This window comes from Pan troglodytes, chromosome 23, assembly GCF_028858775.2.
Source record: "Pan troglodytes isolate AG18354 chromosome 23, NHGRI_mPanTro3-v2.0_pri, whole genome shotgun sequence".
NCBI lineage: Eukaryota > Metazoa > Chordata > Mammalia > Primates > Hominidae > Pan > Pan troglodytes.
In genome coordinates, this window is record NC_086016.1 from 33,746,883 (window position 1) to 33,766,634 (window position 19,752).

The 19,752-nt window shown below is 48.1% G+C and overlaps 1 protein-coding gene across 3 annotated transcripts in view; it reads right to left on the reverse strand.

Annotated features, from left to right (window-relative positions):
* Positions 1 to 19,752, reverse strand: part of PISD (phosphatidylserine decarboxylase) — a 43,776-nt gene that overhangs the window by 12,990 nt on the left and 11,034 nt on the right. For 2 of the 3 annotated variants that reach the window (XM_016939015.4, XM_063808190.1), the window contains exons 2-3: positions 18,914 to 18,993; positions 16,316 to 16,491 (exon numbers count right to left, since the gene is read on the reverse strand). In XM_016939015.4, coding sequence (XP_016794504.1) covers positions 16,316 to 16,491; positions 18,914 to 18,993 — 256 coding nt within the window. Of the gene's footprint in view, positions 1 to 6,884; positions 7,048 to 16,315; positions 16,492 to 18,913; positions 18,994 to 19,752 lie in introns of those variants that run through there. The other variant, XM_016939024.4, reaches the window with a different exon arrangement.

Here is a 19,752-nt window from a genome sequence, read left to right on the forward strand (position 1 = left end):
ATGTAGACCAGTGAACAAGGGCAGCCAGAAACAAGGTCCGACCGCCCCAGCCTAGAGCACACAGGCCTCCCTGCTTCACTACTAGGATGCAGAGCCCATGGGATGGATGATGCATGCTGTCTTCCCACCCCGCTAGATCGGAGGGCCCTAGTCTGCGGCTTGGCAGTCCACCCCATACCCACATGGTGCCAGGCATCCAACAAGCACTCAGCCCACATGGGATCAGACCAATCAGCTTAATGCTTTTAGGGGAGGGGAAAGGTCTGAGAGGGATCACCATTCAACCGAAGAAAGGGTGTGGCATTAAGTAGCCTTGTTCACATCTGTGGGAGCAACTGAGAACACCCATTCCCTATTCAATGGTGAGATGGCCCTGGAAGTCTCAGTCTCCTCATTCTGAGCCACTGAACAGGATACAATTCCAGCGCCTTCTCACCACTGAGATCTTTGTTTCTAAAACAACTAAGGTTTGGGGCCAGGCATGGAGGCTCATGCCTGTGATCTTAGCACTTTGGGAGGCCAAGGTGGGAGGATCACTTAAGCTCAGGAGTTCGAGACCAGCCTGGACAACATAGTGAGACCTCTTTCTTTTTTTAAACCAAAAAGAAAGAATTAAGGTTTGGAACAGGAGGAGAGGGTCTGTAGGGCTTGCGGAGAAATGGCGCGGGGGCCACGCCTGGAATAGGACATAAGAGTGTATAGTCACAACCCCATACACCTGTCGTCCTTACCTGGATCCAGCCCAAGCAAGTGCCACATGACAAGCCACAGCCCTGGGATGCAGCAGGGGGAAGAAGACAGATAGGGTCCTCCTCCATGGATTTCCATGTTCTTCCATACCTACAATGCACCCATGGGAACAGGGAGGCAGGGGTGAACAAGGCACAGTGCCACCTCTAAGGGCCTCAGCATGTGGTACAGGGGTGGCAGATACCTTATACAAAGCTGCTCCTAATATTCTCCTGTCCAGACATCACTACGGGAGGTCCTCAAATAGTGTCATCATAACACTGATGAGAAAAAAAATCTATTCCAGCCAGAGCTACTGTCTGTGTGGAGTGTGCACGTTCTCCCCATGTCTGCATGGGTGTTCTCTGAGTATCCTAGTTTCCTCCACATCCCAAAGCCATGCACATTAGGCTCACTGGTGTGTCTAAATGGTCCCAGTCTGAGTGAGTGTGGGTGTGGGTGCACCCTGCCATGGGAAGACATCCCATCCAGGACTGGTTTCCGCCTTGTGCCCTGAGCTGCCCGTCGGATAGGGGACCACCTGCAACCCTGAACTGGAGTAATTAGGTAAATAATTATCTAACTTTTTATTAATCATTCATAAATGCATGTATAGCTCACATTTCAATGGTTAATATTAGAAATGTTTGGGGTCTTTAAAAGTTCGGTGATGTTTTTGTGGTCAGAAACATCCATAGGAACTTAATTCTTGCTTCTATCAATCAGCCTATGGTAAAACTGGTTTCATTCTATGTTTTGCTTAAAGGTGAAGATCCCAAGAACCTATCATCAAGATTGAGAACTTACTGTAACTGATCCCAGCATTCTCAGAGCCCCAAAGAAACTTCAGACCCCTTCTCACCTCAGAGGTCCAAGGAAACACATGACATGGGATAAAATGCAATTAAAGCACAGAAAGATGTTGATGCAGAATCCTGCCACCACCAACTTCCAGAACTGGAAAGACCCTGGAAGACCATCCTGGCCTCCTCAAAGCCTCTAGTACTTACAGACCAGCCCACACAGGTCCCTGCGGACGGAACAAAACCAAGCCCCAGTTAGACCAGGGGAGAAAGGTCTGTAGAGGAAAGACCAGCTTCTGCACACATTCTACCTCCCATGTGCTGAGAGATCTCTGGGACTCTCACGCTCTTCCCTGTGGAATGGCCAGCTCGGCTGCACTGCATCCACTGGCATTGCTTTTTAGCCATTCTAAGCCTCTAAGGCAGATAGGTGTTTAAAAACCCGTAAACCACCAGGCGCGGTGGCTCATGCCTGTAATCCCAGCACTTTGGGAGGCCGAGGCAGGCGGATCACGAGGTCAGGAGATCGAGACCATCCTGGCTAACACGGTGAAACTCCATCTCTACTAAAAATACAAACAATTAGCCAGGCATGGTGGCAGGCGCCTGTAGTCCCAGCTACTCAGGAGGCTGAGGCAGGAGAATGGCGTGAACCCAGGAGGCGGAGGTTGCAGTGAGCCGAGATCGTGCCATAGCACTCCAGCCTGGGTGACAGAGCGAGACTCGTCTCAAAAAACAAACAAACAAACAAAACCCATAAACCAGCCCACAAGTTGGCTGAGATTAGCACTACCCCACCTTCCAACCAGACCTCCACCACACATATTTTCAGTGGGGAAATGCCTCTGGATTTTGAACAATCACTTACAAGTGAATTTCCATTAGGGAAAAAAAAAATTGTCTGGAAATTTACTTTCCTACCTTGTATTTATTTCCTTCAGGCCATGGAGTCCTTTATTTCCACGCCTCCCACTCTGTTAGGACTCCCTTGGGTGGGAGTGCCACCTAGTGCCACTGTGAGGCTCTGCAGGCTCTCAGGCCACCTGCAGATGGAGGCCTCCCTGCCTCAGTCAACCCACCTGTATTCTCTGCCAGGTCCCAGCTGTGTGAATTTCATGCACTACTTCTAAGGGGATGCCCTGTGCCAGGGAACAGAAGGTAGCTGCGGAACAAGGGTGAAAGGTGTCCTCAGCTAATTCTCATTTCCTGGCTCTTGGCTAATTCTCATTCCCTGGGGGCTGGCAGAGGCCCCTCAAGGAAGATGGCTGGGGTCTTAACGGCTAGTACAAGAAACCACAGGCAGGCATCAGCCTCCCCAACATCTGGGCAGAGAGGCCAGGCAAGCACAAAGTGCCTTCAGGCTATTTCTCTACACACCAGATTCTCCTATCCCTGCCCAACTCCCCACTCATCTTTGAGAATCATTTTTGGCAGTCCCACTAGCCTGCAAGATGTCCCGGATACCCCTGGCACATTCAGAGCCCCACCAGCAGCTCCCCAAGGGCCCTGCCCAGGCACTCAGGAAGGGCAGACTGGGGTGGAATTCAGAAAAAGTGCTTTAGGCCAGACGTGGTGACAGTGTCTGTAATCCCAGCACTTTGGGAGGTCAAGGTGGGCAGATCACCTGAGGTGAGAAGTTCAACACCAGCCTGGCCAACATGGTGAAACCCCATCTCTACTAAACACACAAAAATTAGCCAGGTGTGGTGGTGCACGCCTGTAATCCCAGCTACTCGGGAGGCTGAGGTGGGAGAATCGCTTGAACCCAGGAAGCAGAGGTTGCAGTGAGCTGAGATTGCCACTGCATTCAGCCTGGGTGACAGAGCAAGACTCCATCTCAAAAAAGAAAAAAAGAAAAAGTGCTTTTAGGCCTGGCATGGTGGCTCACACCTGTAATCCCAGCACTTTGGGAGGCTGAGGTGGGCGAATCACCTGAGGTCAAGAGTTCAAGACCAGCCTGGCCAACATGGTGAAACCCTGTCTCTACCAAAAATACAAAATTACCCAGGTGCGGTGGCACGCGCCTGTAATCCCAGCTACTCAGGAGGCTGAGGCATGAGAATCGCTTGAACCTGGGAGGTGGAGGTTGCAATGAATTGAGATTGTGCCATTGCACCACTCCAGTCTGGGCAACAAGAGTAAAACTCCGTCTCAAAACAAAACAAAACAAAACAAAACAAAAAAAAGACTGCTTTTAGGGAGAGCCTCCTGGCAGACAACTTCATGCAGGGCTGCAGGTATCTTGAGTCGGCCATCCCTCGATTCCTTCCAGCCCAGAAGTTTAGCCTTGTGTTTAAGTTCCATGTCTTTTTTTTGGAGACAGAGTCTGACTCTATCCCCCAGGCTGGAGTGCAGTGGAATGATCTTGGCTCACCACAACCTCTGCCTCCCGGGTTCAAGCAATTCTCATGCCTCAGCCTCCCAAGTAGCTGGGACTACAGGTACCTGCCACCACACTGGGCTAATTTTTGTATTTTTAGTAGAGATGGGGTTTCACCATGTTGGCCAGGCTCGTCTCAAACTCCTGACCTCAGGTGATCTGCCTGCCTCCCAACCTCCCAAAGTGCTGGGATTACGGGCGTCAGCCACCATGCCCTGCTGAGTTCCACGTATTCTTGAGACACGGTCCCTCCGCTTGTCCACACACTGACCGCTCAAAGCCATTGGAGGTAGCTCCCAGGTGGGTCCTGGGCCACCTGGGGGCATGGCTGTGTGAGCCACCGTTCCGCCCTCTGCGATCTCCTCCTGCCCTAGAGTGAGCCCACAATTCTCTGAGGTCAGAGCTGGCCCCTGCCAGCCAGTTCCAGTGGCATAAGAACACTACAGGAGTTCAGGTGGCACTGGGGCAGGCAAGAGGCTCTGCTTCCCTGCCAACTTGACTATTTGCCCATTTCCACACTCACACCTATTAGGTAAGAAGTAAAATAGTACTTACTAAAGCTCCACTCCCTGCCAGCATGGGGCCAGGTATTTACATACACATCACTCTTATTTAACAACTTTATGAGGGCGTGAATGGCCCTATTTATAGATGAGAATAATAAAGCTACAGCATGTACATCGCTCACCAACATGGAGAACATGTCCGATACTGCCCACTACCAGGTACACCGCGGCGCCAGGACGCGTGCTGAGCACAAGCCCATGGGGCTCCAGGAAGGGGACAGGGAGAGAAGGAGGACACAGGCCACTTCACAGGGTTCTGCCTTATGCTTAGGCTGAATGGTGGTAGACCAGACAGGCTGATCTGTCTTTATTCCTTTTGATGAATTGGAATACTGTACTATACTTTTTTTTTTATTCTAAACGGAGGCTAGAAACAAGGAAGCAGTGCTCAGACAGGAGTGAGCATACCTGCAAGCCCAGCTGGGTAAGGCCTTTCCTGCACTGCTGCTCCCCAAACACCTCAGCCCTTGCCACAAGCCCCCAGGGCCATGCCTCAAAACAATAAAACCACCTTCCGGGTTCAAGCGATTCTCCTGCCTCAGCCTCCCAAGTAGCTGGGATTACAGGCACCCGCCACCACGCCCAGCTAATTTCTGGTTTTGGGGTTTTTTTTTGTTTTTTTTTTTTGAGACGGAGTCTCACTCTCTCTCCCAGTCTGGAGTGCAGTGGCACGATCTCGGCTCACTGCAAGCTCTGCCTCCCAGGTTCACACCATTCTCCTGCCTCAGCCTCCCAAGTAGCTGGGGCTACAGGCACCCGCCACCACGCCCGGGTAATTTTTTGTTTTTTTTTTTAGTAGAGATGGGGTTTCAACGTGTTAGCCAGGATGGTCTCAATCTCCTGACCTTGTGATCTGCCCACCTCAGCCTCCCAAAGTGCTGGGATTACAGGCATGAGCCACCACGCCTAGCCTAATTTTTGTATTTTTAGTAGAGACGGGGTTTCACCATGTTGGCCAGGCTGGTCTTGAACTCCTGACCTCGTGATCCACCCACCTCGGTCTCCCAAAGTGCTGGGATTACAGGCGTGAGCCACCGCGCCCAACCTTTTCCCTTTTGTTAAAAAGATTACATATTAGTTGGGTGCAGTAGCTCACGCCTATAATTTCAACACTTTGGGAGGCCAAGGCAGGTATATCACTGGAGCCCAGGAGGTTGAGACCTGCCTGGGCAATATGGCAAAACTCTACAAAAAAAAAAAAAAAAAAAAAAAAAAATATATATATATATATATATATATATATATATATATATATATAAACAATTAGCCGGGCATGGTGGTGCACGCCAGTAATTCCAGCTACTCAGGAGGCTGAGGTGGGAGGATCGCTTGAGCCCGGGAGGTTGAGGCTGCAGTGAGCCATGATCACACCGCTACGCTCCAGCCTGGGCAACAGAGCAAGACTCTCTCAAAAAAGAAAAAGTTATGTGTTTTTTTTTTTTTTTTAAAGAGATTACATATTTACCATTAAAAATCTCTCATTGGCCCTAAACTGGCAACAGTCATCTAACCCTGGTCTCACGCCACTCTGAACCGGACCCTCCTCTGTACTTCCTCCTGCACCAGCTCGCGGGAGCCACAGGGCTGTTCTGTTCAGACCTGAGAGCCCCATTCAGGCACTCACGCTGGGACGTGCATGTCACTTTACTCCAGTGACTGAGGACCTGAGAACTCCTTCGTCCTCCATTTTCCAGAGCAAAGAAGAAACAGTGAAAGCTACAGAAAAACATCTCTGCTTTTGTGAAAGCACAATTCTCTTCCCATGCTGACTCAGTCTGGGGAAGGGGTCAACTTTTGGATCCACTCTTCTGAAGAAGCAAGTGTCCCGCTCCCCTCACCCGGCACTGGCTATCTTGAATCAGTGAAGAGGAAAGCTCTTCACTCCCTAATGTCACGTCCTACACATTACAAGCTCTGACTGAAATTTCTCACTCAGAATGTTTGTAACCTAAACATTTAGACTGAGTGGCAAGGAAGGAGGATCCATGTGCTTCCAGAAATAAGGCTCGGCCCCAGACAGACCCAGAGGCCGCCCTGCCTTTGGCGTGGGAGCCGCAGGCTGAGCAAGTGCCTCCCCTCGGGCCAGGCCCTCTGTCCTCCAAACCGTTGGGCCAGGAGAGCCTGGCCCTGCTCTGTGGCCACTCAGGCAGATGTATTTTGGCTGTGCCTGCCCTTGGCTGTGGGGCTGCTGCCAGGTGGTGGTAGCCCCAGGATGAAACCAGCCCTCCCCCAAGACCTAGATCCACGGGGCAGAGGCAACACAAAGGAACTCAGGACGCTGTGACCGGGCACAGCTCAGGCCCAAAGATGTGGGGCAGGTCCAGTCACAACAGCAGCCCCACGTCCCTTCTGGAGAGTCTGGACGGCCACCCCTGCTGTCAAGCCCCTGCCCCATGGGAAACTCACCTCCACTTGACCTAACTGCAAGCAAAAGTGTCCACCAAATGCCCTGGGTCTGTGGAGGGGCGAGGAAGGGGGGATGAAGGGGGATGAAGTGGGGAAGTGGGGAGAACAGGGAAGAGGGAGAAACGCTTGTTGGCCAAGAAGACCGGCGGAGAGGAAATGACACAGCTGCCCCAAGAGAGGCAAAACGGGTAGTAACGACACCCGCAGGCCACTCCTCCCCTCAGAGATCTGCCCCCATCCTTCCCTAGCCTCTGCCACAAAAACCAGTTCTGTCTCTACTACTAGCTAATGGTTTTTTCTTTGTAGAGGCATGGTTTTGCTATGTTGCCCAGGCTGCTCTCAAACTCCTGGGTTCAAGAGATCTTCCTGCCTCAGCCTCTCAGGCAGCTGGGACCACAGGCACACACCACCACCCCTGGCTGATTTTTCTTTACTTTTCCGGTTTTTTTTTTTCTTTCTTTCTTTTTTTTTTGAGATAGAGTTTCGTTCTTATTGCCCAGGCTGGAGTGCAATGGCGCAGTTTCGGCTGAGGTGGGAGGATCACCTGAGCCTGGGAGGTCGAGGCCGTGGTGAGCCCTGCTCACACCACTGCACTCCAGACTGGATGATAGAGTGAGAGCCTGTCTTTTTTTCCCCTTTTCTCCCCCTGAGACAGCGTCTCGCTCTGTCACCAGGCTGGAGTGCAGTGGCATGATCTCAGCTCACTGCAACCTCCGCCTCCCAGGTTCAAGCGATTCTCCTGTCTCAGCCTCTCAGGTAACAGGGACCACAGGCACACACAGCACCACCCCTGGCTAATTTTTCTTTTCCTTTTTCTTTTTTTTGAGACAGAGTTTCATTGACCAGGCTGGAGTGCAATGGCGCAGTCTCGGCTCACTGCAACCTCCGCCTGCCGGGTTCAAGTGATTCTCCTGTCTCAGCCTCCCAATTAGCTGGGATTACAGGCGCCCGCCACCACACCCAGCTAATGCTTTTGCATTTTTAGTAGAGACGGGGTTTCACCATGTTGGCCAGGCTGGCTAATTTTTTAATGTATTTTTTTGTAGAGACAGAGTCTTGCCTTGCCAGGCTGGTCATGAACTCCTGGGCTCAAGCAATCTTCCCACCTCAGCCTCCCAAAGTGTTGGGATCACAGACATGAGCCACCATGCCTAGCTGAAAATGTACATTTTCAATTAGATGTTTTGTAACCAAAAATTTGAGATATAATCTAAAACAGTATTTGTCAATTTCAGGAAAAGAGGAAACAGGCAATATGACATGATAGCTGAATGATTTTTTTATGACTTTCGGGGACAAATAGGCAGCATATCTGAAATCACAACCGCCACACAAAGGCAGGACATATGACCACTGCAGCAGTATAAACTATGGATCCATAAACTACAGATCTGTACCTGGTAGCCACCCACCCTCTGTCTGTGCTCACTCACCGCGGCTCTGAGCACAGGCCTCTATGTCAACAGCCAAAGCCACAAGCCACACCTGCGGAACCCAAGTGAACACTCAGGCCAAGAACCAAGAGTGTTCCCAGGACATCATGAGTTCCTGAAAAGAAACTCAGAGAAGCGGCTCTTCTACTTCTCAGCAGTCCCTGAGCTCCTGCCTTCAAGAGTGCCCTTGGTACCCTGCAGAAAATCACCTCTGCCCACTGATGGGCCACAGGTTGAATCAGGGACTCAAGGGAATAGCACTCTGGAAGCCAAAAAGCATTATTCAAACTGCGCACACTCCACGCGACGGGGCTAAATGGAACTAAAAGGAACACTCTGGGTCTTCAACCTGAGCAGCTCAGCGAGCAGCTTTCCAGAACACGATTTCAAGCTACTTTTTTTTTTTTTTTTTTGAGACAGGGTCTTGCTCTGTCACCCCGGCTGGAGTGCAGTGGCACAATCTCAACTCACTGCAACCTCTACCTCCTGGCTCAAGCAATCCTCCCACCTCAGCCTCCCAAGTAGCTGGGACCACAGGCCCACGCCACCACACCGGCTGATTTTTGTATTTTGAGCAGAGATGAGGTTTCACCACGTTGCGTGGACTGGTCTCAAACTCCTGAGCTCAAGTGATCCACCACCTCAGTCTCCCAAAGTGCTGGGATTACAGGCATGAGCCACCACTCCAGGCCTCAAGCTACCCTTTCTAGAGACATCATTCTGTGAAATAAAAACTTAAAATAAAAACATCCTTTTTGTTTTGGTTTGGTTGTTTTTTTTTTTGTTTTTTTTTTTTTGAGATGGAGTTTCACCCTTGCTGCCCAGGCTGGAATGCAATGGCGCAATCTCGGCTCACTGCAACCTCCACCTCCTGGGTTCAAGCGATTCTCCTGCCTCAGCCTCCCAAGTAGCTGGGATTACAAGTATGCACCACCACTCCCGGCTAATTTTTTGTATTTAGTAGAAGAGGGGTTCCACCATGTTGGTCGGGCTGGTCTTAACTTCTGACCTCAGGTGATCCACCCACTTCGACATCATGCTCAACTAACGGATAAAAGATTCACTCTTACCATAGATCTTATCAAAATCAGCATATGATTTTTTTTCTTTCCTTTTGAAGTCCAGAACTTTCACCTTTTCACTTAAAGAAGGCACTTTACCACTTTCTCTTCGGCAATCCAAATTGCCAGAATTGCTATTATTGCACTTTGGGGCCAGTGTTAAGCCAAATAAGGGTGACCTGAACACAAGCACCAGAATACCACGACAGCTGATACGGTAACTGAGATGGCTACTAAGTGACTTATGGGCAGGCAGCATAGACACTGAGGTCACAATGGACAGAGGGAGGATTCATATCCTAGGTGGGAGAGAGAGAGTTCATTATGCTACTCAGAACAGGGAGACATTTGAAACTTAGGAATTGTGGCCAGGTGTGGTGGCTCACACCTGTAATCCCAGCTTTGGGAGGCTAGGTGGGCAGATCACCTGAGGTCAAGAGTTCAAGAACAGCCTGGCCAACAATGGTGAAACCCCATCTCTACTAAAAACACACAAAAAAATTAGCCAGGTGTGGTGCCACAAGCCTGTAATCCCAGCTACTCGGGAGGCTGAGGCAGGAGAACTGCTTGAACCCAGGAGGCGCAGGTTGCAGTGAGCTGAGATCGCGCCACTGCACTCCAGCCTGGGCGACAGAGTGAGACACCATCTCAAAAAATAATAATAATAATGATAAAATTAAAAGACTTAGGAATTATTTCTGGAAATTTACATTTAATATTTTCAGACTGCAGGAACATGAAACCTTGGATAAGGGGGAAACACTCCGATTGTTTTAGAAGCCAAATGCATGCCACAAACCATAAAGGTGTCCATACCCTTTCATGCAGCAATCCTACACCTAGGCTTTCATCATGAGGAAAAGGCTTTATGTGCAAAGGTATGCTCTGCAACATTATTCATGGTGGCAAAGACCACCAGTATACCAGAATCAACTGAGGTGGTAAAGCCTCAGTGGCAACCAGAGACTTCAGGACCTGGGCGCCTGTCACCACTGAGGAAGAGCCAAGAGTGGCTCCAGGGTGGCTCACACCTGGAATCCCAGCACTTTGGGAGGCCAAGGTGGGAGGATCGCTTGAGACCAGCCTAGGCAACATAGTGAGACCCCATCTCTACAAAAAATAAAAAATTAGCTGAGTGTGGTGGTGGTGCATGCCTGTGCACCATGTCCCAGCTACTTGGGAGGCTGAGGTGAGAGGACTGCTTAAACTGGGAAGGTTAAGGCTACAGTGAGCTGTGACTGTGCCACTGCACTCCAGTCTGGGCAACACAGCAAGAGCCTGCCTCAAAAAAGAAAAACAAAAAACAAACAAACAGCTGAATCAATTTAAAAATAGAGAAAAAAGGACAGGTGTGGTAGCTCACACCTGTAATCCCAGCACTTTGGGGGCCCAAGGCAGGTGGATCACAAGGTCAGGAAATTGAGAGCATCCTGGCCAACACGGTGAAACCCCATCTCTACTAAAAATACAAAAATTAGCTGGGCGTGGTGGTGTGCACCTGTAGTCCCGGCTGCTTGGGAGACTGAGGCAGGGGAATCACTTGAACCCGGGAGGCAGAGGTTGCAGTGAGCCAAGATCACGCCACTGGACTCCAGCCTGGGAGACAGAGTGAGACTCAGTTTCAAAAAAAAAAAAAAGAAAGAAAAAAAGCCAGGCGTGGTGGCTCACACCTGTAATCCCAGCACTTTGGGAGGCTGAGGCGGGCGGATCACCAAGGTCGGGAGTTCGAGACCAGCTTGACCAACATGGAGCATCCCCGTCTCTACTAAAAATACTAAATTAGCCAGGCGTGGTGGCACACACCTGTAATCCTACCTACTTGGGAGACTGAAGCAGGAAAATTGCTTGAACCCGGGAGGCGGAAGTTGCAGTGAGCCGAGATTGTGCCACTGCACTCCAGCCTGGGCAACAAGAGCAAAATGCCATCTCAAAAAAAAAAAAAAAAAAAAAAGAAAATAGAGACAAAGACAGGAAGTGAATGCATAAAAAACAAAGCGCATGATTAAGCAATCACAGTCACATGGCGAGAAGGCGTGGGAATCATCATGTCCCCTGTTTTCCAACATTCTGTCATAGTGTTTGCTATATCATCTCCGTCATTTAACAGGGAGTAAGACTGATTTCTACAAGCATGCCAAGACCATTCAATAGAGAAAGGATAATCTTTTCAACAAATGATGCTGGGGAAAACTGGATACCCACATGCAAAATAATGACGTCGGATTCTTCTCTTATACCGTAAATAAAAATTAATTCAAAATGGATAAAAGACTTAAATATAAAACTACCTGGCGAAGTGGCACATACCTATAGTCCACTACTGGGAAGGCTAAGGTGAAAGAAACATGTGAACCCAGGAGTTCAAGGCTGTAGCAAGGTATGATCACACCACTACTCTCCAGCCTTAGCACAGTAAGGCCCTGTCTCTGAAAAACAAAACAAAACAAAAACCTAAAACTGGCCAGGCACAGTGGCTCATGCCTGTAATTCTAGCACGTTGGGAGGTCAAGGTGGGTGAATCACTTGAGCTCAGGAGTTCAAAACCACCCTGGGCAACATGGTGAAACCCCATCTCTACAAAAAAATACAAAAATTAGTGGCTGTGCATGGTGGCTCATGCCTGTAATCCCAGCACTTTGGGAGGCCAAGGCAGGCAGATCACGAAGTCAGGAGATCGAGACTATCCTGGTTAACACAGTGACACCCCGTCTCTACTAAAAATACAAAAAATTAGCCAGGCCTGGTGGCGGGCACTTGTAATCCCAGCTACTCAGGAGGCTGAGGCAGGAGAATGGCTTGAACCCAAGAGGCAGAGGTTGCAGTGAGCCAAGATTGCGCCGCTGCACTCCAGCCTGGGTGACAGGGCGAGTCTCCGTCTCAAAAACAAACAAACTAACAAAAAACTGTAGCCCTGAAGGGAACATTAGGTAGGGCTCATCTGCCTTTGGTTCTTCAAGCTGGCTTATCATCAGAATCACCTATAGCGCTCCTGGAAAACACAGATCTTGCACTTAGCCCAAACTTTGTAGATTTCTAGGAGTTAAGCAATTCAAATTCATAATTTTTTTTTTTTTTTTTTTGAGATGGAGTCTTCACTCTGTCACCCAGGCTGGAGTGCAGTGGCATGATCTCAGCTCACTGCAACCTCCGCCTCCCGGGTTCACGCCATTCTCCTGCCTCAGCCTCCCAAGTAGCTGGGATTACAGGCGCCCGCCACCACGCCTGGCTAATTTTTTGTATTTTTAGTAGAGATGGGGTTTCACCGTGTTAACCAGGATGGTCTCGATCTCCTGACCTCGTGATCCACCCGCCTCGGCCTCCCAAAGTGCTGGGATTACAGGCATGAGCCACCGCGCCCAGCCTCAAATTCATAATTTTTAAAGCTCCCCAACAATTCTGATATCAGCTACATTTGGAAAATCTCACATTTTTCATTTGTGATGACAGTGATTAGGTGGAACCAGAGGTGGGATTAGGACCAGGCCCCAGACAGCCATTCAACACTCTCCCTTCTCAACCTGTTGCCATTCCTGAAAACTTGCATAGTTGAGTATCCCTAATCTGAACATCCAAAATCAGAGACTTTTTGAGTGCTGACATGACACCAACAAGTGGAAAATTCCACATCTGATGTCATGTGACAGGTCACAGTCAAAACTTTGTTTTGGCCGGGCATGGTGGCTCACGCCTGTAATCCTAGCACTTTCGGAGGCCGAGGCAGGTGGATCATGAGGTCACAAGTTCAAGACCAGCCTGGCCAAGAGGGTGAACCCCTGTCTCTACTAAAAATACAAAAATTAGCTGGCGCAATAATAGGCACCTGTAATCCCAGCTACTTGGGAGGCTGAGGCAGGAGAATCGCTTGAACCCGAGGGTGGAGCTTGCAGTGAGCTGAGATCATGCCACTGCATTCCAGCCTGGGCGACAGAGTGAGACTCCGTCTCAAAAAAAAAAAAAGAAAAAAACTTTGTTTCATGAAGAAAATTATTTAAAGTATTATATAAAGTTACCCTCAGGCTATGTGTAGAAGGTATATCTAAAACATAAATGAGACCCCTGTCTCCACAAAAATTCAAACAAATTAGCCAGGCAGGATGGTACACGCTTATATTCCCAGCTACTCCAGAAGGCTGAGGTGGGGGGATGGCTTGAGCCTAAGAGGTCAGGGATGCAGTGAGCCGTGATCATGCCACTGTACTCCAGCCCTAGGTGACAGAGCAAGGCCCTGCCTCAAATAAATAAATAAATTGGCCGGGCGCGGTGGCGCACACCTATAATCCACACACTTTGGGAGGCCGAGGTGGGCGGATCACCTGAGGTCAGGAGTTCGAGAGCAGCCTGGCCAACATGGTGAAACCCTCTTTTTTTTTTTTAGTTTTAGTAGAGTCAGGGTTTCACCATGTTGGCCAGGCTTGTCTCGAACTCCTGACCTCAGGTGATCCGCCCGCCTCAGCCTCCCAAAGTGCTGGGATTATAGACGTGAGCCACGACGCCCGGCCAGTGAAACCCTGTCTCTACAAAAATATAAAAATTAGCTGGGCATGACGGCAGGTGCCTGTAATCCCATTTACTGGGAAGGCTGAGGTGGGAGACGCTTGAACCAGGGAGGCGGAGGTTGCAGTGAGCCGAGATTGCGCCATTGCCTTCCAGCCTGGGCAACAGAGTGAGACTCCGTCTAAAAAAAACAAAAAGAAAAGAAAAACAAAATAAATTAAATAAAATAAATAAATTTTGTGTTCAGACTTGGGTCACATCCCCAAGTTATCTCAGTATATATATATATATATATATATATATATACAAATATTGAAAAATCAAAAAAAAATCCAAAACACTTCCAGTCCCAAGCATTTTGGATAAGGGATACTCAAACTCCACTGTCAACTCCAAGTCCAGACCATTTCCCCCTCATAAAATGAAGTGTTGGAGTCCCACCTGAAAATCCAGGAGTGGCTGGTACAGTGGCTCACACCTGTAATCCCAGCACTTTGGGAGGCTGAGGCAGGAGGGTCGCTTGAGCCCAGGAGTTTGAGACCAGCCTGGGCAACAGAGCAAGACCTCATATCTACAAAAAAAGAAAAAGAACATCAAGGAGTGGTTCTGTGACCATTTTATTCAATCAAGAAGAGTATCTAACCTAAGCCCAGTTCTTTACCAATAGGTGCTTTGAGACCTCACACTGCATTAGGCCACTCTACTCCAGTGTCCTGTCACTTTCCAGGCCCTGGGACTTATGAGTTAATCAACCCTGTCCTCTTTACAACCATCTTCCAGGTCTGAAACTATGTATGGCAATAACCCCAATTACATAAACAGCAGATACTAAAAAACTACTGGCATTGGTCTTTTATGATTTTGGAAGTGGCAGGTTTCTTCCAAATTTATATTCTTTTGGGAAACCTTTGAAGTGTGTGGGAATTTCTTGAAAGCATGCAAGCTCGTCACAGGGTGAGTCAGCCTCAAAAATCCCCAAGGTCAGAAAGATGTCAGCTTGGGTTTAACACTTGAGGGGGGTCATGCAGTCACAGTCACGTGCTACCTACACTTTACAAGTACTTTACTAATCTACTAATCTAATGGAGAATGATGTTTACAGGGGAAACCAGCAATGCCACAGGGAACAGAGGGCAGCATACTTTGAAAGTGTGACTCACCTACTACATAATTACCCTTCACCAAAAGGAATTTGTGATATAGCACCGGAAAACTTTTTTTTTGTTTAAGGTAGGTTATTACAAAGCCCAAGGCATACGAACAGGCCAAAGGGTAGGCACATGGACATACGGGGCAAGAGCAGACAGGTATCTCTTAGGGTAACTCCCATAGCTGGATCTGTATGGCCAGTTGACTAAGTCACGGTTTTACAGGACTGTTAGAAATCAAGTGAAGTCTGTATACTAGATTCTATTGGAAGAAAATGGTCAAAATTAAAGTCCAAAAAAGGATTTTGGAAGGAAACCTATAATGTAGCATGTAATGCCAATGGCAGCAAATACTCCTAGATAAACTGTGTTAGAGCTGGATGGAATCTCAGAGTCATGTTCAAACCCAACCTGCTGTTTTACTGTTAAAGACACGAGACCAGACAGAAAGTGACATGTCCCAGTTCACACAGCTACTGCGGAGCATGGTTGAGACTTGCCTTCAGCATCCTAATGCCCCAGTCACCGTATGTCCTATTAGAATAGATTCAGCTGATCTGGATTAGCAAAATGGAGTGGATCACCACTGCATTCCAGATATCACAAAGCCTCAACTGTCACCCCCTCTTTTGCCCAGAATATTAAGACCTATTACTGGTCCTTTGATATTTCAGATTTTTTATTTGTTAAATTATGGCTGCAAAAAAAAGGCAATTGTTAAACTTACACCTTTATATTCAGTTTCACAATTTACTGAATGTCTCCTCTGAGTCAGGAATCATCCTGGGACATGGGAAGCACAGATGAACAAGATGTTTCGTTACGTATCGTGCATTCCATAACAATGCAGGCTGCCCCTATCGTGTGACTATGATGGAAGGAAGCATTTTGAGCAATAATGACAAAGGAATTTGATTATTTCTGTCTGGTTCCTGGTGAGAACTAATCCACATCACAAAAGCTCAATAGTTTCAGCCCTCTTCCGACTAACAAGGGAAAGAATAGCAGAACAGCCAGGATGTCAGCACCAATTCAAGACATACGCTCTGAGACTTCAACAGCAAGAAATTTCTACTCAGAACCCTTGGGGAGACCAGGGTAAGGTCTGGCAACAGAAGACAAGCTTGACTTGACACCAAAGTTATAACTCCTGTATCTGGCCAAAACCTACTGGAGACATGAGTTCCAAGAAAGCATATTTGACTTGTTCAAACATTTCAACTTTGGAACAACTGGAAAAGTGACAGACAAAGTTTGCTGGACGAGAACCCAAGGCAGTTCCACCTCATTCCTACCTCCCAGTGACCAGCAAGTTTGGGTGGAATCTCCAATCCCAGCTTCTCCAGCTCTCGCTCCCTGTATTTCTCATACTGCCGGTACCCTGCATACCCGCCGCCTGTCGCCAACAGAATGGGCAGGGGACGCAGCAGGAACATGGTTCGGGCAGGGGCAGTGTGGATTTTTCTGGCATCTGTAATAAAAAACAAGACAATTTCAAGCCTGGGAGACAGGAATAGGGAAGAGTCATGCAAACACAGCACCAACAGGAGGGTCAGGAAAAGTCGGCGCACCTCAGAAGCCCTCAGTAGGGGGCCAGGCGCATGGCTCACGCCTGTAATCTCAGCACTTTGGGAGGCCGAGGCAGGCGGATCACGAGGTCAGGAGATCGAGACCACGGTGAAACCCCGTCTCTATTAAAAATACAAAAAGAAAACTTAGCCGGGCGCAGTGGCGGGCGCCTGTAGTCCCAGCTACTCGGGAGGCTGAGGCAGGAGAATGGCGTGAACCTGGGAGGCGGAGCTTGCAGTGAGCCGAGATTGCACCACTGCACTCCAGCCTGGGTAACAGAGCGAGACTCCGTCTCAAAAAAAAAAAAAAAGAAGCCCTCAGTAGAGGTGACTGGACCCTCAACATATCTAGCAGGCAGGTGCAACCTTGGGCCACTACTCAGACCCTCCTGTCTCCAAATTCTGTCAGTAAGTACAGGACAGGCATCTTTCCTACAGAATTACAATGCACCTCAACTGCCACCGCAGTCACAAAATGTATTAATAGATGAAAACACTGAATCACAAAGAGGTCAAGAAACTAATCAAGGTTGCCCAGGTGGTCACCAACAGGTCCAGAACTTGAAGCCAAACACCATTTCTCACCCAGGGCTCTTTGATCTTGCTTTTATAATGCAGGCCCAATTTTGATCAGGCACTGGTATTCTCTCTCAAATGCAAAATCTCATAAACTCTTACAGGTCAACAATAAAAAGACAAATAGCCAGGCACAGCAGCTTGCACCTATAGTCCCAGCTACTAGGTAGGCTGAGGTGGGAGGATTGCTTGAACCCAGGAGTTCAAGGTTACAGTGAGCTATGATCACGCCACTGCACTCCAGCCTGGGCAACAGAGTGAGACTCTCTCAATCAATCAATCAAAATGTGCAAAGGATTTGAATAGACCTTTGTCCAAAGGAAAAATACATTGGCCAATAAGCACAAGAAAAGACAGAGGCTAAATATCTGTTATGCGTTAAATTGCTGAAAACTCCCCCAAAACTCTTATGTTGAAGTTCTAACCCTGAGTACCTTAGAAGGTGCCCTTAGTTGGTTGGAGAGAGGGTCTTTACAGAGATTATCAAGTTAAAATGAGGTTGCAGGCTGGGCATGGTGGCTCAGGCCTGTAATCCCAGGACTTTGGGAGGCCGAGGCAGGCGGATCACGAGGTCAGGAGATCGGGACCATCCTGGCTAACACGGTGAAACCCCGTCTCTACTAAAAATACAAAAAATTGGCCAGGCGTGGTGGTGGGTGCCTGTAGCCCCAGCTACTCGGGAGGCTGAGGCAGGAGAATGACATGAACCCAGGATGCGGAGCTTGCAGTGAGCCGAGATCCCGCCACTGCACTCAGCCTGGGTGACAGAGCGAGACTCCATCTCAAAAAAATAAATAAGTAAATAAATAAATAAAATAAAATGAGGTTGCCAAGGTGTGTCCAAATCCAATATGATGGGTGTCCTTATAAAAAGGGAAAATCTAGAAACAGACATGCACACATGGAGAATACCAGGTGAAGCTGAAGGCAGAGATTGGAGTGATGCTTCTATATGTAAGGAATGCCAGAGATTGCCAGCAAAACATTGGAGGCTAGGCAAGAGGCATGGAACAGGTTCTCCCTCACAGCCCTCCAAAGGAAGCAACCCTGACACCTTGATCTCAGACATTTAGCCCTAGAATCATGAGACAAATGTCTGCTGTTCAAGCAACCCAGTTTGTGTTGCTTTGTTACAGCAGCCCTAGCAAACTAATACAACATTATTAGTAATCAGGGAAATGCAAATCAAAACCACAATGAGACCCCTTCACACCCATAGGAATGGCTATAATCAAAAAGACATAATGAGGCCGGGCATGGTGGCTCAGGCCTGTAATGCCAACACTTTGGGAGGCCAAGGTGGGCAGATCACTTGAGGCCAGGAGTTTGAGACCAGCCTGGGCATGATAGCAAAACCTCATCTCTACTAAAAATACAAAAATTAGCCAGTATGCACGCAGTCTTTGAAATATTAAAAAAACAACAAAAATTAACAATAAAAATTAGCCAGGCGTGGTGGTGCACATCTGTGTCCCAGCTACTTGGGGAATGAGAATTGCTTAAACCCAGGAGGTGGAGGTTTAGTAAGCCGAGATTGCATCACTGCATTCCAGCCTGGGCGACAGAGCAAGACTGTCTCAAAAAAAAAAAAAAAGAAAGAAAAGCTAACGCTTCAGTGATAACTGCAAGCCAGGTACTTTCCACATACTAATTCATTTAACTCTAACAACAACCCTATGTTTATCCCAATTTACAGATGACCAAACTGAGGCAGAGAGAGGGTCACCACCATCTCTAATTGCTCCTTACCTGTGCGAAAGGCTCTAAAAGGCAGCTTCCGTAAGGGCTGTAGGGATTGGCTCAGGGCAGTGATCTCACAGGGATGGAGGCTATAACCAAGCAAAAATGAACCATTAAATATTATTCTTAAAATTAAAATTACTGGATTAATCGGCAAAATTTAAACACTCAATAACAGTATTGTAGCAATGTAAATGTCTTGGTTTTGACAACTGTACTGTAGATAAGAAAATGTCCTTGTAGGGGGAGGACTGAAATATTTATTTATTTATTAATTCATTCATTCATTCTTGAGACAGAGACTTGCTCTGTCACCCAGGCTAGAGTGCAGTGGCGCAATCTTGGCTCACTCCAACCTCTGCCTCCCGGGCTCAAGCGATTCTTCTGCCTCAGCCTCCCTAGTAGCTGGGATTACAGGCGCCCGCCACCACACCCGGCTAACTTTTGTATTTTTAGTAGAGATGAGTTTTCACTCTACTGGTTTGAGACCAGGCTGGTCTCAAACTCAACTCAAACTCAAACTCCTGATCTCATGTGATCCACCAGCCTCAGCCTCCCAAAGTGCTGGGATTACAGGCATGAGCCACCAGGCCCAGCCTAGAAAAGGGCTTAAAAGCAAAAGGTCATCAAGTTGGCAAATTGCTCTCAAGTGTCTCAGGAAAAAAATGTATATGTATACACACACATATACATATAAACAGAGATGGAAGATGATAAAGCAAATAGGGCTGACATTTGAGGAATCTGGGTAAAAGGTATTTGGGAATTCTATGTACTATTTCTATAACTTTCTGTAAGCCTGAAACTATTTCCCAATAAAAAGGTTTTTTGGGTTTTTTTTGGGAGGC